The sequence below is a fragment of the Suncus etruscus genome, chromosome 10 (assembly GCF_024139225.1).
Source record: "Suncus etruscus isolate mSunEtr1 chromosome 10, mSunEtr1.pri.cur, whole genome shotgun sequence".
In the NCBI taxonomy this organism is placed as follows: Eukaryota; Metazoa; Chordata; class Mammalia; order Eulipotyphla; family Soricidae; genus Suncus; species Suncus etruscus.
The window spans coordinates 88,709,499-88,724,330 of record NC_064857.1 but is presented as its reverse complement, the minus strand read 5'-3'; the positions used below and the strand labels follow the sequence as shown (position 1 = coordinate 88,724,330).

The 14,832-nt window shown below is 40.3% G+C and overlaps 1 protein-coding gene and 1 non-coding gene across 3 annotated transcripts in view; one reads left to right on the top strand and one right to left on the bottom strand.

Moving 5' to 3' along the window:
* The window catches only part of GOLM2 (golgi membrane protein 2), an 88,084-nt gene that overhangs the window by 53,446 nt on the left and 19,806 nt on the right, over nt 1-14,832 (bottom strand). For both annotated transcript variants that reach the window (XM_049782498.1, XM_049782499.1), the window contains exon 2: nt 3,701-3,755. In XM_049782498.1, coding sequence (XP_049638455.1) covers nt 3,701-3,755 — 55 coding nt within the window. The remainder of the gene's footprint in view (nt 1-3,700; nt 3,756-14,832) is intronic.
* LOC126021504 (U6 spliceosomal RNA) lies at nt 2,414-2,520 on the top strand. The gene has a single exon (XR_007500016.1). It is a non-coding gene; the product is annotated as a U6 spliceosomal RNA (small nuclear RNA).

Sequence of the window (14,832 nt, the reverse complement as noted above, 5' to 3'; positions counted from 1 at the left end):
TATATGAAAAAGTGCTCTTCATCACAAATCATCAGGGAAATGTACATAAAGTGAGACATGAGTTCATACCAGTGACACTAGCACACATCTAAAAAAGTAGAAACATGCAAAAACCAAAAAAAGGGGGGGGCCAAGAGACAGCATGGAGGTAAGGTGTTTGCCTTTCATGCAGAAGGTCATTGGTTCGAATCCTGGCATCCCATATGATCCCCCGAGCCTGCAAGGAGTGATTTCTGAGCATAGAGCCAGGAGTAGCTCCTGAGCACTGCCGGGTGTGACCCAAAAACCAAAAAAAAAAAAAGTAGAAACACAGGTTTGATCTATGGCACTCCAGAGTCCCCGAAGCACCATGAGGAATGATCCCTGAACACTGACTCAAAAGTCAAAAGCCAGAAAAGAAAAAAAAAAGTAGAAACAATTGAGACTGATGAGTATGTGGGGTGGGGGTGAATCCTCCATCCTCTTGTGATGGGAATGATATCTGACTTAGCTCTAAGGAAAACTGTAGGGACACTTCTTTAAAATTTAAGAACTGAGCTCCCATATGACTCAGCAATCCTATTTCCAGATATCTATTCTTAAGAACCCAAAAACAATGAGGTATCATCTCACACCACAAGATAACAAGATTATATCACAAAGAACAAGAACAAGCAGTGCTGGCATAAATGTCGGGAGAAAGTGACTCTCAATTCACCGCTAATGGGAGTGCCATCTAGTCTAGTTTTTCTGGAAACCAATATGGATATTCTTTCAAAAAACACTAGAAATTGAACTTATGATCCAGCAATACCACTCTTAGGGATATATCCTAGGAACACACACACACACACACACACACACACAAAAAAAATGCAAAAATGCCCTCTGCACTCCTATGTTCATCACAGCACTGTTTACAATAGACAGAATATGGAAACAATCCGATGCCCCACAACAGATGAGTAGCTAAAGAAACTGTAGTACATATACACAATCGAATACTATGCAGCTGTTAGTAAAAATGAAGTCATTTTCTTATACATGGATGAACATGGAAAGCATTATGGTGAGTGAAATGAGTCAGGGGGAGAGGGATAACATAGAATAATCTCACTTTGTGGGATATAAAGAAAATAAGAAATAGTGTGGAGATGATATCCAGAGACAATAGAGATGAGAATTAGGAGGACCAATACACAGTAGAGAGCTTGCCAAAAAGAGCAGAGTGCAGTTAGAGAAGGGCCTACTATGAAAGGCACATGCATGGCACCCCTTCATTAACAGTAGTTCAAACCACAATGTTAAAAATGAAGAGAGAGGGGCTGGAGAGATAGCATGGAGGTAAGGCGTTTGCCTTCGAATCCCAGCATCCCATATGGTCCCCCGTGCTTGCCAGGAGCAATTTCTGAGCATGGAGCCAGGAGTAACCCCTGAGCACTGCCGGGTGAGACCCAAAAACCAAAAAAGAAAAAAACAAACAAAAAAAAATGAAGAGAGAGAGAGAGAGAATAAAGTAAAATGCCTACCCCAAAGGGGTAGCATAGGTGAGAAGAGGGCATTAGGGAGGATGAAAGGGAAACTGTTGCCATTGGTGGTGGGAAATACACACTAGTGAAGGTTGTTATATATTGTAAGACTGTAATTCAATCGTGAACAACTTTACTGTAGAAAAATAATTAGTATGAATGCCTGTAATCATGGTGTTTAGGAAAAGAACCCCAAAGCAGTATTGAAAAAAAATGAAATCATGTTATTTTCTGCTATCTGGATGGAACTAGATGGTATAGTACTGATTGAAGAGGAAGAGGGACAAATAAAGAACAATCCTTTTCATATGTAGATTATTAAAAAAAAAAACATAGTAAAGGAGTAACAAATGGCCAATGGCAACAGACTCTGAAAGTTTGCTATAGAACTCGACTGAGTTTTCCACGGATGAGGGTGAGGAGGGTGAGAACATTGGTGGAAGGGCACTGATACTCTGATGGTGGGTTTGATATTGGAACATTGTATACCTGAAAATTTAGAGCACTGTAAATCACAGTTCCTAAATTTAAAATTATTTTTAAAGTTTTTAGTCACTTATCAGTTTGTTTAAGTGAATGTGATAGATGGTTCATGTATTATAGAAGAAACAAAGAAAACTGAAAAAAGGGGCCGGGCGGTGGCGCTGGAGGTAAGGTGCCTGCGCTAGCCTAGGACGGACCGAGGTTCGATCCCCCGGTGTCCCATATGGTCCCCCAAGAAGCCAGGAGCAACTTCTGAGCGCATAGCCAGGAGTAACCCCTGAGCGTCACAGGGTGTGGCCCAAAAACCAAAAAAAAAAAAAAAAAAAAAAGAAAACTGAAAAAAATCAATGAATACTGAATATGTTTTTCTCTTTTAGTTCCTTTTATTGCAATATTATAATTATAATAAAATATTATGTTTTGTGCTCACTTCAGCAGCACATCTACTAAAACTGGAACGATACAGAGAAGATTAGCATGGCCCCTGCGCAAGGATGATACACAAATTCATGAAGTATTCCATTATCTTAAAAAAAAGTTTCGAGGAGCCGGTGAGGTGGCGCTAGAGGTAAGGTGTCTGCCTTGCAAGCACTAGCCAAGGAAGGACCGCAGTTCGATTCCCCGGAGTCCCATATGGTCCCCCAAGCCAGGGGTAATTTCTGAGCGCTTAGCCAGGAGTAACCCCTGAAAATCAAACAGGTGTGGCCCAAAAAACAAAACAAAAAAAAAGTGTTGAAGACCTCTCCGAAGACTCCTTAGATTCCCTCAATCTGACCTTAAAACAGACTCCCTACTGTTTTAGTAGATAGAATGAGGTACAGAGGCTATGATGAGCCAGACATCTGATGGCATATAATTTTATAGCTCAGTTTTCCTTGAAAAACTGGCTTAACAACATTTAGCCTATATATAGAAGAACGATTGACAGATATCACAAATTTAAGCTTGCATTTTATTATACTAAAGCAACATTAAATTTTTTTTCTTCATTTTAAGGTTAAAGAATAAATCTTTTTTTTTTTTTTTTTTTTTTTTTTTTGGTGTTTTTTAGTTAGTTTTGTTTTGGGGCCACAACTGGTAGCGCTCAGGCTCTGTGTTCAGAAATCTCTCCTGGTAGGCTCGGGGGACCATATGGGACGCCAGGGATCAAATCTGGGTAGGTCCTGAGTTCGCCAAGTGCAAGCCAACTCCCTACCACTGTATTATTGCTCTGACTCCCAGAAGGATAAATATTTTGTCACCAGAGAAACTTTGTTCAAAATTTTTTTATTTGATTTAGTAGTTTAACTTAAGGTAATTTTTTTAGCTTTGAGGGTCATACCTTGCAGTGCTCAGGGCTTACTTCTCACTCTGCCCTCAGGAATTACTCCTGGTGGGCTTGGGGAAACCATCTGTGCTGTCAGGGATCAAACTTGAATCAGCTGCATATAAAACAAGTACCCTACCCACTGTATTATTGGTCTGGCCCCTTAAATTCACTATTTATTATTTAGTTAGTTAGTTGACAGAAAGGGCTGAAAGACAAACCCCCCCCCCCCCAATACTCATAGCTTGCTCCTATCTCTGTGCACAGGGACAGAAAACCAGGGTAGGCTGTGTGTAAGGCAAGTGCCTAAACTATTGTACTATTTCTCTGGTCCCAATCTCTTAATTTTGGAGGATATTTGACATAGAGACTTTTATCGTTAATTTGTAATTAAGTTTCTTACCTTTTAAATGATGTATGTCTGCCATCTGATATGATATGTTGTTCTGAAGTTTAACCTAAAAAAAATAAGTTTACATTTTACTTAAGAATATGTAGAGCATTGTAAATCACAGTTGCTTTTTGGGGGCTCACATGCCCATTGAGCTTGATCATAAATGCAACAGAAAAATAAGCTGTAATAAAATTTTACAAAATCATGGATTAAGTATTCATCCCCTTATAAACAGAATTTTACATGATATTCAGTTCTCTTGAATAAACTCCCTGGAGGAAGACTACAGTACTAGATTGTATGGTAGGCGAATGTTCAGTTAAAAATAAAACAAAATCAAATTGACACTTATTTCCAAAGTTGCGTGCCATTTTCAACTACCTTTTATGAACTTATCTATGCCATGGAAATTCTGGATGGAACAATATAAAACAATGTAAAATATGAGCGCAATCTAAAGGCCTCAATAGGCAAGATAACATCTTATTTGTTGTATTTTTTTTATCACACTCAGCTGTGTTCAGCACTCTGGAATCACTCCTGGCAGGCTCGGGGACCATGTGGGATATTGGGGATCAAGCCCAGGTTGACCATGTACAGGGCAAATGCCCTGCTGTACTATCATTACAACTTCATACTCTAGCATCTAATAAAACTTCCCACTTCCCAACTACTATAGAAATTCAAAGATGATTACTAGCTAGTATGCCCAAGAAAAGCATCATATTCTGAGTTAGGCATTGAAGACTATATACAACTTTAAATAGAGTTTTTCAGATAGAGGAAATTCTTTTTTTTTGTTTTATAAAGCACAGGTAGAGAGCTCAAAGGACTAAGTATATGCTTCATCCTGAGAAGAGAGGCTATGTGTAGCCCCCAAACTAAACTAAAATAAAAGATTGATTTGCACAAAAATTAATAACCTAGAAATGAACAAGTTTGGAAACATGAAATATCATTTTTCCATTTGTACAGAGGTAATTCATTGTATTAAATAACTACGGTATTATCAATATGGGTTTGATTACAGAAACTAATCAGGCATTCTCTAAATGATTTAAAATAATAAAATATGCTGACATTCATTTGTTAAAAGAAATGAAATATGGGGGCCAGAGTGGTAGCACAGCAGTAGGGCATTTGCCTTGCACTCGGCTGACCCAGGACGGACGCAGGTTCAATCCCCGGCATCCCATATGGTCCCCTGAGCCTGCCAGGAGCAATTTCTGAGCACAAAGCCAGGAGTAACCCCTGAGTGCTGCCAGGTGTGGCCCAAAAACAAAACAAACAAAAAAAAAAAGAATCAAATAAGGTAGATGCTACAACATAAATGAGACTTGAAAACATTTATAACAAGGTGAAAGAAGCCAGTCATAGAACAAATTAATGCACTTATATGTAATTTATATGCAATATATTTATATGCAATGTATTTTATGTCCAAAATACACAATTTGCCTAACGTCCAAATTAGGTAAATATACAGAGACAGAAAGTAGTTTAGTAAATGCTAGAGCTGGAGTGAAGAGGAAATAAAAAGTGAATTTTAAAGAGTATGCATTTCCTTTTTTAAATTATTATTATTATTATTGTTATTATTAATTTTGGTTTTTGAGTCACTATCCAGCAGTGCTTAGGACTTGCTCTTGGCTCTGTGTTCAGGAATCACTCCTGGTGGGGTAAGGGGTGCTGGAATGCTGGGGATTAAATTCAGATCGGTTACATGCAACACAAGGCCTTTACTCATTGTACTATCATTCTGCCCCTGGATTTTCATTTTAGGGTGCTGAAATGTTCTGAAATTTGGTTATAACTGTATAATAAATTTACTAAAAATCACTGAACTGTATACTTTAAAAAGATGAATCTTGGGGCCTGGCGGTGGCGCTAAAGGTAAGGTGCCTGCCTTGCCTGCGCTAGCCTTGGACGGACCGCGGTTCGATCCCCCGGTGTCCCATATGGTCCCCCAAGCCAGGAGCAACTTCTGAGCACATAGCCAGGAGTAACCCCTGAGCATTACCGGGTGTGACCCAAAAAAAAAAAAAAAAAAAAAAAAACCAAAAAGATGAATCTTGAGTCGCAGTGGCACAAAGCATCTGCTTTGCAATTGTAAGGGCTTAAATTCAAGCTCCAGTGCTGCCACACCCCCTCAGCACCAACCACAACAACACAGTGCATAGCATGGGAGTGCAAGTACCAAGCAGAAGGTGTGATTCAAGTTAGTACTGAACTAAAAATATGTGTGAGTTCTACAACCAGAATCTGTACAGGCTATAGGGGCTGGGGAGATAGTTCAAAAGCTGGAGCACAATCCTACTATTCATGAGACCCCACAGTCAATCCCCAGTAACACATGATTTCCATGCACTGTGAAGGTGGTCCTAGTGACCCCCTACACCTTTCAGTTTGAGCAGTTGAGTTTCCTGGACCCAAGCATTGCCCTTCCAGGTCAGTACCTAGTATCAAAGGGAGTGACCCCAATAGCTCTGAGTCATGCTTGGAAGGTTAAAAAAAGTTAGGAAGGTAAGTCAAGTCCATAGTATCAAAGCTCAATAAAAATTTGTGAAGTATTCTGTATGCTAATACTTGCTTTGCCTGGGCCTCCAGCGTTCAACCTGTCAAACCATCTCTTTTGTATGATCATCATCTAAAGATATTTAAGCACAGTAATGAAATTCAGCTTGTACTTGAGAAACTTGATCTGGCTTCAATCTGATAAGCAGACTACAGAGTGTTGTATTTCGGATAAAATGTTGGTGTATCAAGAGGTGAACAAGCAAGAGGTGAGAACAAACATGGGCCTTTGAGTTAAATCTGACCTGCAGTGAATTTTTATAAGGTAAAGGGTTGTTTTATTTTGGAGTGGGAAGGGCTTCCCTACGGGCACTCAAAGTCTCAAGGGCCATTTCTAGGAATACTCATCCCAGAGATTTTAATATGAGGGTTGGCAGTGCAGGGGTCCACCAAGACCACCTTGGTGGTGCTCAGAGCTTACTCCTGACTCTGTGTTCAGTGATCACTCCTGGTACTAGGGATCAAACCTAGGTTAGCTGAGATAAGTAAGCAAGAGGCTTACCTGCTCTTCTATCTCTCCAGCCCACTAAAGATAATTTTATTAATGAGGAGTAGTTAAAGAATAAATACTATTTTATGAATTATATAAAATTTATATTACATTATCTTGGGGCCAGGCGGTGGCGCTAAAGGTAAGGTGCCTGCCTTGCCTGCGCTAGCCTTGGACGGACCGCGGTTCGATCCCCTGGTGTCCCATATGGTCCCCCAAGCCAGGAGCAACTTCTGAGCACATAGCCAGGAGTAACCCCTGAGCATTACCAGGTGTGGCCCAAAAACCAAAAAAAAAAAAATTTTTATATTACATTATCTATAAAGTTTTATAAGAAAACTACCTTAAAATTATTTACATATTATACATATATATATATATATAAATATTTGGGGGAGATACAGGGATTGGGACAGTCTTACATAGCCTTATAAACTTAACACTTTTCTTAATAGAGAAAAGGAAATTCAATCTATAAATTACAAAAATAATATAAAGATACGTATGGGCAGTACTGATTTATTCTTTATTATTTGGGGGAGATTTGGGCCACTCCTGGTGGCACTCAGGGATTACTCCTGGCTCTGTGCGCAGAAATTGTGCCTGACGGGGCTCCAGGGACCATATGGGATATTGGGGATCAAACCTGGGTCTGTCCCAGGTCTGCCTTGTGCAGCACAAACACCCTACTGCTGTGCTATCACTCCAGACCCCAGTACTGCTTTATTCTTACTACTTTTTAAGACTCTTCAGGGTTTTTTAGTTAAAATTATAGATTTATCATATGGCCAGAAAATGTATTTTATACATAAGATAAAACGTAGTCTTATCTAAATTAAAGCATTTCCTTAATCGAGACATAATGAATTTATGTCTCACTTCCATTCCTATGCCATCTAAGGTTTTTTTTTCTGTTAAATATTCATGGGGCTGGAGAGATAGCCTGGAGGTAAGGCGTCTGCCTTCCATGCAGAAGGATGGTGGTTCGAATCCTGGCATCCCATATGGTCCCCCATGCCTGCCAGGGGGGATTTCTGAGCATAGAGCCATAAGTAACCCCTGAGCGCTGCTGGGTGTGACCTTAAAACCAAAAAAAAAAATTCAGTGTCTTTATGGCATATAGTTACTTTGCCATCTCAGGTTCTCACAAAAATCAGTGTTTAAATATTATCAGCAAGTACCAGTCCCCAATTTCTCTCATTTCCTATTAATACTAGTTTCATTGTGTAACTTATTTCACCTCTGTGTGCTTTTGAACAAGTGCGAAGGACTGGCTCTATGATCTCACAAAACTCAGCTGAGAGACTTATAAACCCACAAATTCTCTTTTCCTTTAATTGTATTGCTAATACATTGCTAAATATTGCTTACTTTGAAGAGGGGTTACTCCTGAGCACTGGCATTTAGGGATCACCTTTGGAGGTCTTGGAAACTTAAGGGATGCTGTGACAAGATCTGGGTCTGCTGTGTGTGCAAGACAAGCGCCCTACTCACTGTATTCTCTCTGACCACAATAAATTGCTCACTTTTAGAATCTAGATTATTACAGGCATATAGCTGATCCACATAACACACACATATATACACCTCTACTCAATTTTACATTAGATTTTTACAGGCATCAGCCTGATTCCTCTAAAACACACACACACACACACACACACACACTCACACACACATCTTATATAACCTCACATTGTGGTACTTTTTCAATATCCTTTCAAGGAAATCTGAATGTTTTTAACTACTTTAAAAATTCCTCATAGTCATGTATTCAATCTAAGAATGTAAAGCAAAAAATCTCATTGTCTATTATCATTGAGTTTGTCCATAAAGGCTTCTCTTCTATGGTTTCTCACTTTCAATCTTTGTTCCAACTACTTCAACTTTTCTTTTATGCTTCTATAAATAATTTCTGTATGTATATAAATCTCTTTAACTTTTGTTGTTGTTTTTTGCTTTTTGGGCCACACCCGGTGATGCTCAGAGGTGAATCCTGGCTATGTGCTCAGAAGTTATTCCTGACTTGGGGGACCATATGGGATGCCAGGATCAAACCAAGGTCCATCCTAGGTAAGCTACATGCAAGGCAAATTCCCTACCTCTGTGCTACCTTTTTGGCCCCCAAAAATAGTTTTTGGCCTTATTTCACAGTTCTCATTTTTTTTTTTACTTTAAGATTTTTCCAAAAATATCTTTATTTATAATATGGAAGAATTTGTAGTTTTTCTCTTTGAAATCTCTTTAGGAAGAAGAGTTAAAGGTATCACACACAAACACACACACACACACACACACACCACCACCACCACCACCACCACCACCACACCACACCACACCAACCCCTTGCCTAATTTATATCTTGACTAGATAGACCTCAATCAAGATTTTAAAAAAAAAAATTCACTTATTTCACTCAGCATAATAGATTCCGTGTACATCCATGTATAGGAAAATTTCATGACTTCATCTCTCCTGACAGCTGCATAATATTCCATTGTGTATATGTACCACAGTTTCTTTAGCCATTCGTCTGTTGAAGGGCATCTTGGTTGTTTCCAGAGTCTTGCTATGGTAAATAGTGCTGCAATGAATATAGGTGTAAGGAAGGGGTTTTTGTATTGTATTTTTGTGTTCCTAGGGTATATTCCTAGGAGTGGTATAGCTGGATCGTATGGGAGCTCGATTTCCAGTTTTTGGAGGAATCTCCATATCGCTTTCCATAAAGGTTGAACTAGACGGCATTATGAAATAATGTGAAATAAGTCAGAGAGAGAGAGAAAAACGCAGAATGGTCTCACACATTTATGGGTTTTAAGAAAAATGAAAGACATTCTTGCAATAATAACTTTCAGACACAAAAGAGAAAAGAGCTGGAAGTTCCAGCTCACCTCAGGAAGCTCATCACAAAGAGTGATGAGTTTAGTTGGATAAATAACTACATTTTGAACTTTCCTAATAATGAGAATGTATGAGGGAAATTGAGAACCTGTTTAGAGTACAGGCGGGGGTCGGGTGGGGAGGAGGGAGACTTGGGACATTGGTGATGGGAATGAAAAAAAAATAAATAAATAAAAAAATAAAAAAAAAATTCACATTCATCAAGATTCTTTGCCTGGTTCTACAAGTCCTACTGGGGAGAGCCTTATCTCTAGTCTTTTTCTTATTTCTGGTTGCGGACCAGGGGCCAACACCTGGCAACGCTCAGGAGTCAGTCCTGGTTCTGCACTCAGGAATCACTCCCGGCAGTGCTGAGGTGGCCATATGGGTGCTGGGGATCAAACCCAGGTGGACCACATGCAAAGCAAGCATCTTATCCACTATCCCTCCAACTCCTAGACCTTAAAAACAAAACTAAACAAAATAAAATAACTTATCACATACAGTTCTTTTTCTTTTCTTTTTTTTTTTTTTTAGGTTTTTGGGCCACACCCTGTGACGCTCAGGGGTTGCTCCTGGCTTCTTGGGGGACCATATGGGACGCCGGGGGATCGAACCGCGGTCCGTCCTAGGCTAGCGCAGGCAAGGCAGGCACCTTACCTCCAGCGCCACAGCCCGGCCCCCTTTTTTTTTTTTCTTTTTGGGGGTCACACCCTGTGACACTCAGGGGTTACTCCTAGTTATGTGCTCAAAAATCACTCCTGGCTCGGGGGACCATATGAGATGCCGGGGATTGAACCAAGATCTTGGATCAGCCGCATGCAAAGCAAATGCCCTCCCACTGTGCTATCACTCTAGCCCTAAATTCTAGTTCTAATAAGAATGTCACCATGCTTCTTTTCCATCCCAAGGTTTATCAGAAATAAAACTTCCATAAACAGTGTCTTGTATTCTTTCATTTTTTGTTTGTTTTGGGCCACACCCGGTGACACTCAGGGGTTACTCCTGGTTATGTGCTCAAAAATCGCTCCTGACTTGGGGGACTATATGGGATGCGGGGGGGGGGGGGGAATTCAAACTGCTGTCAGTCCTAGATCGTCATGTGCAAAGCAAATGCCCTACCGCTTGCACCACCACTCCATCGCCTTGCATTCATTCTTGAGTGTTCAGCCTATTTCCTGAAACCAATAAGCACTTAATAAATATTTCACAAATGACTCCCTAGGCTTTTAGACTCTTTACTCTTTGAAATACATGCTCTTTAAAGTACATATGAATACACGTACTTTACCCATATTTGTATATAATTCTAACTATCCTTTCTACAAAATTTGTTTTGAAATCCCTCATTTATTTGCCCTATAATCAACTTCACTGCCTCAGGCTTTATCTCTCCTACAACAGTAAAGCAAATTTGATTTTTTTAGGATTAGCAGCCCATCTGTAATGGAGTGACTATATTAATTCTTTGGTTTCAAAAAATGTTTTTTCGGGCCCGGAGAGATAGCACAGCGGCGTTTGCCTTGCAAGCAGCCTATCCAGGACCAAAGGTGGTTGGTTCGAATCCCGGTGTCCCATATGGTCCCCCGTACCTGCCAGGAGCTATTTCTGAGCAGACAGCCAGGAGTAACCCTGAGCACTGCCGGGTGTGGCCCAAAAATAAAAAAAAAAAAAACGGTTTTCTCCTTCCTGAAACCTTTGCTTCCCCCTCCATCTCCTCTCTTTCTCGTCTTTCTCTCCCCCAACCATTTCTTGTTCATTCCCAGGTATTTCATCTGTTGCCCTTTAATCTTTTCTTCTCTCATACTTAAAACAATCTTTATTTTTCTTTTCTTTTTCGTTTTTTTTGTTTGTTTTTGTTTTGTTTTGTTTTGTTTTTTTGTTACATCCAGCAGTGCTCAGGGGTTACTCCTGGTTCTGAGCTCAGAAATCGCTCCTGGCAGGCACGAGGGACCATATAGAATGGCAGGATTTTGAACCACCATCTATCCTGTGTTGGCTGAGTGCAAGGCAAACACCCTACCGCTGTGCTATCTCTCCGGCCCCAAAATCTTTATTTTTCTACCACATCTTTTTTAAAACTCTTTTAATGCTTTCTCCATCCCCCAAAGCTACTCTGAAAACAAACAAAAATTTTTTTTTCATTTTTGGGCCACACCCGGCGGCACTCAGGGGTTACTACTGGCTCTGTGCTCACAAATTGCCCCTGGCAATCTTGGGGGACCATATGGGATGCTGGGGGGTTAAATCCAGATCCAACCTGGCTTGGCCGAATGTTAGGCAAACACCCTACAGCTGTGCTATGACTCCGGCTCCTACTCTGAAATTTTTGTCAGCTGTCACAAGCTCAGTTTCCCTACTTTTCTTCTCATTCTGGGACCTCAAAACGGTTCAGCTGGGCATGCTCCACTTTCATTAGGTCTTTTCTTAGGCAATCTATATAACTATGATGACTAATCTCAAAAATTACATATAACTGGATTTTTACATATAGAGTTATACAGTTTCTGGGTCCTCTTTCTCTTTATCGACTCATTTTTCTTGATTATATCTTATCTCAGATTACTTCTAGAGAAAATTCTATCCCCTAAAACACAGCTGCCCAATCTGCCTGATGCTCAGACTCAGGCAGTTTTTAAAAATACAGGATTGGAGAAGATAACATAGTGTGTACAGTACTTGCCTTGCATGTAGGTGACCTGGGCTCAATCCTCGCACCAGACCTGGTTCCCGGAGCACAATTAGGAGTGCCTGAGTGCAGGATTAGGAGTGAGCCCTGAACACTGCTGGATGTGTTCCCCAAGAACTCCCCCTTAATTAAAATGAAAATGTTGGGCTAGAAAGATACTACAGGGGATAAAGGTGTTTGCCTGCTAACCCTGGTTCAATCCTCATCACCACATATGGTCCCCTGAGCATTACCAGAGCCAGGAATATGAGATCAGAGCCAGGAGTATGCCCTAAGTACTGTCTGAGGTAGTCCCCCAAACCAAAAATAAATATATGATAAATAAGATATATATTCTTGCCTCTCCATCCCATTCTGATATAATTTTTAATTTTTTATTTATAATTCTTTAATTATAGACCATGAGATAAACCATTACAAAGTTGTTCATGATTTAGTTTCAGTCATACAATGCACCACACCCTTCACCAGTGCACATTTCTCATATGATTATTAATTATGGGATTATGTGGGGAATGGCCCAGGAATAATTTTTTGGTTTTCTTTTTTCATTTTAATTTTATTGAAACCATTGTGATTTACAAAGTCCTTCACAGTTTCAGACACATAATAAATCAGGTACAATCCCACCACCAGTGTCTACCAGTGTCCTCCACCAATGTTCCCCAAGTGCATCCCATCATGCATATACACCCCCAGCCTGGGTTTTTGTTGCTTGTTTGGGGGGCCATATCCAGCAATGCTGAGTGGTTAGTCTTGGCTCTGCACTCAAGAATATTCTTGGCTGTGCATGGAGGACCATATGGGATGCCACAGATCAACCCAGGTTTTACCTTTGTAAAATAAAGCATCTTGGGGCCGGAGAGATAGCACAGTGGTAAGGCATTTGCCTTAGACGCAGAAGGACGGAACCGGGCGAGGTGGCTCTAGTGGTAAGGTGTCTGCCTTGCAAGCGCTAGTCAAGGAAAGGACCAGGTTCGATCCTCCAGCGTCCCATATGGTCTCCCCAAGCCAGGGGCAATTTCTGAGCGCATAGCCAGGAGTAACCCCTGAGCATCGAACGGGTTTGGCCCGAAAAACAAACAAACAAACAAAAAAAAGACGCAGAAGGACAATGGTTCAAATCCCGGCATCCCATATGGTCCCCCAAGCCTGCCAGGAGCGATTTCTGAGCGTAGAGCGAGGAGTAACCCCTGAGCACTGCCGGGTGTGACCAAAAACCAAAAACCAAACCAAAAAAAAAAATAAAATAAAGCATCTTACCTGCTATACTATTTCACCAACTCTCCCCATCCCCCACAAGAAATAATTTATCAAGTGCAATTGATTGAAATAAGCAATCTTTGGTTGGTATCTTTATTAGCTGATTTACCTGTTGACTTGGAGGCATTTGTGATATGCAAAGGCTTCAACAAGTTAAAATGGAATGTTATTAAATAACTAATGGACATTAAATGCTTTCGAGCAAGTCTTGTGTTAAGCGTTTTACAAGAATTACTGCACTTAATTCTCACAACCATCCTATGAACTAGGCAAAATTCTTTTTTTTTTTTTTCATTTAAAATGAGGAAACTACTCTCTGCTGATAGTAGATTCTGGATAGGATCCCAAGCTGTCCAGATCAAGGCATGTGCCTGTGATCACTGTCCTATACTATCAGGTAGGCAATTAACTTCTTTTACTTGTACATTACACACATATTGTTTAGTCAACATTTCACGTACTTCTGCAACTTTGATTTGATCTGTAAGTATTAGTCTCTCTTAAAACAAGTTTTGATTTAAGCTAATATTCAGTTATAGTCAAGATTGTTTATAGAATAAACAATGTCTAATCTTATAGTTGACTACAGTGACCATTTATTTTTGGAACAAAACCAGTGTGGAACCAGCATGAGGACAGAACAACACCAGGGAATTCAAAACTGCCTTTTTCCTTTTTTATGAAATGACAACAAACTTCCATGCATTCTCAGGTTCATTCATCCTATGTTCCTTCTCTCCTTTCCCTTTTTTTTTTTTTGGTTTTGGTTTTGGGGTCACACCTGGCAGTGCTCAGGGGTTATTCCTGGCTCCAGGCTCAGAAATTGCTCCTGGCAGGCATAGGGGACCATATGGGACGCTGGGATTCGAACCAATGACCTCCTGCATGAAAGGCAAACGCCTTACCTTCATGCTATCTCTCCAGCCCCTCCTTTCCCTTTTCTAAGTTTGATTAACTACTATTCATTCATTAAAATAATCTCTAATGTGGGGCCAGAGAGATAGCATGGAGGTAAGGCGTTTGCCTTTCATGCAGAAAGTCAGTGGTTCAAACCCCAGTATTCCATATAGTCCCCTGAGCCTGCCAGGAGTGGTTTCTGAGCATAGAGCCAGGAGTAACCCCTGAGCGCTGCTGGATGTGACCCCAAAACAAAAAAAAAAATAATAGTAATCTCTAATGTGCTTCTTCTCTTTTGTAGCTTCCTGAAACAGCAATTATTCCTTTATCTCCAGCATCACAAATAAA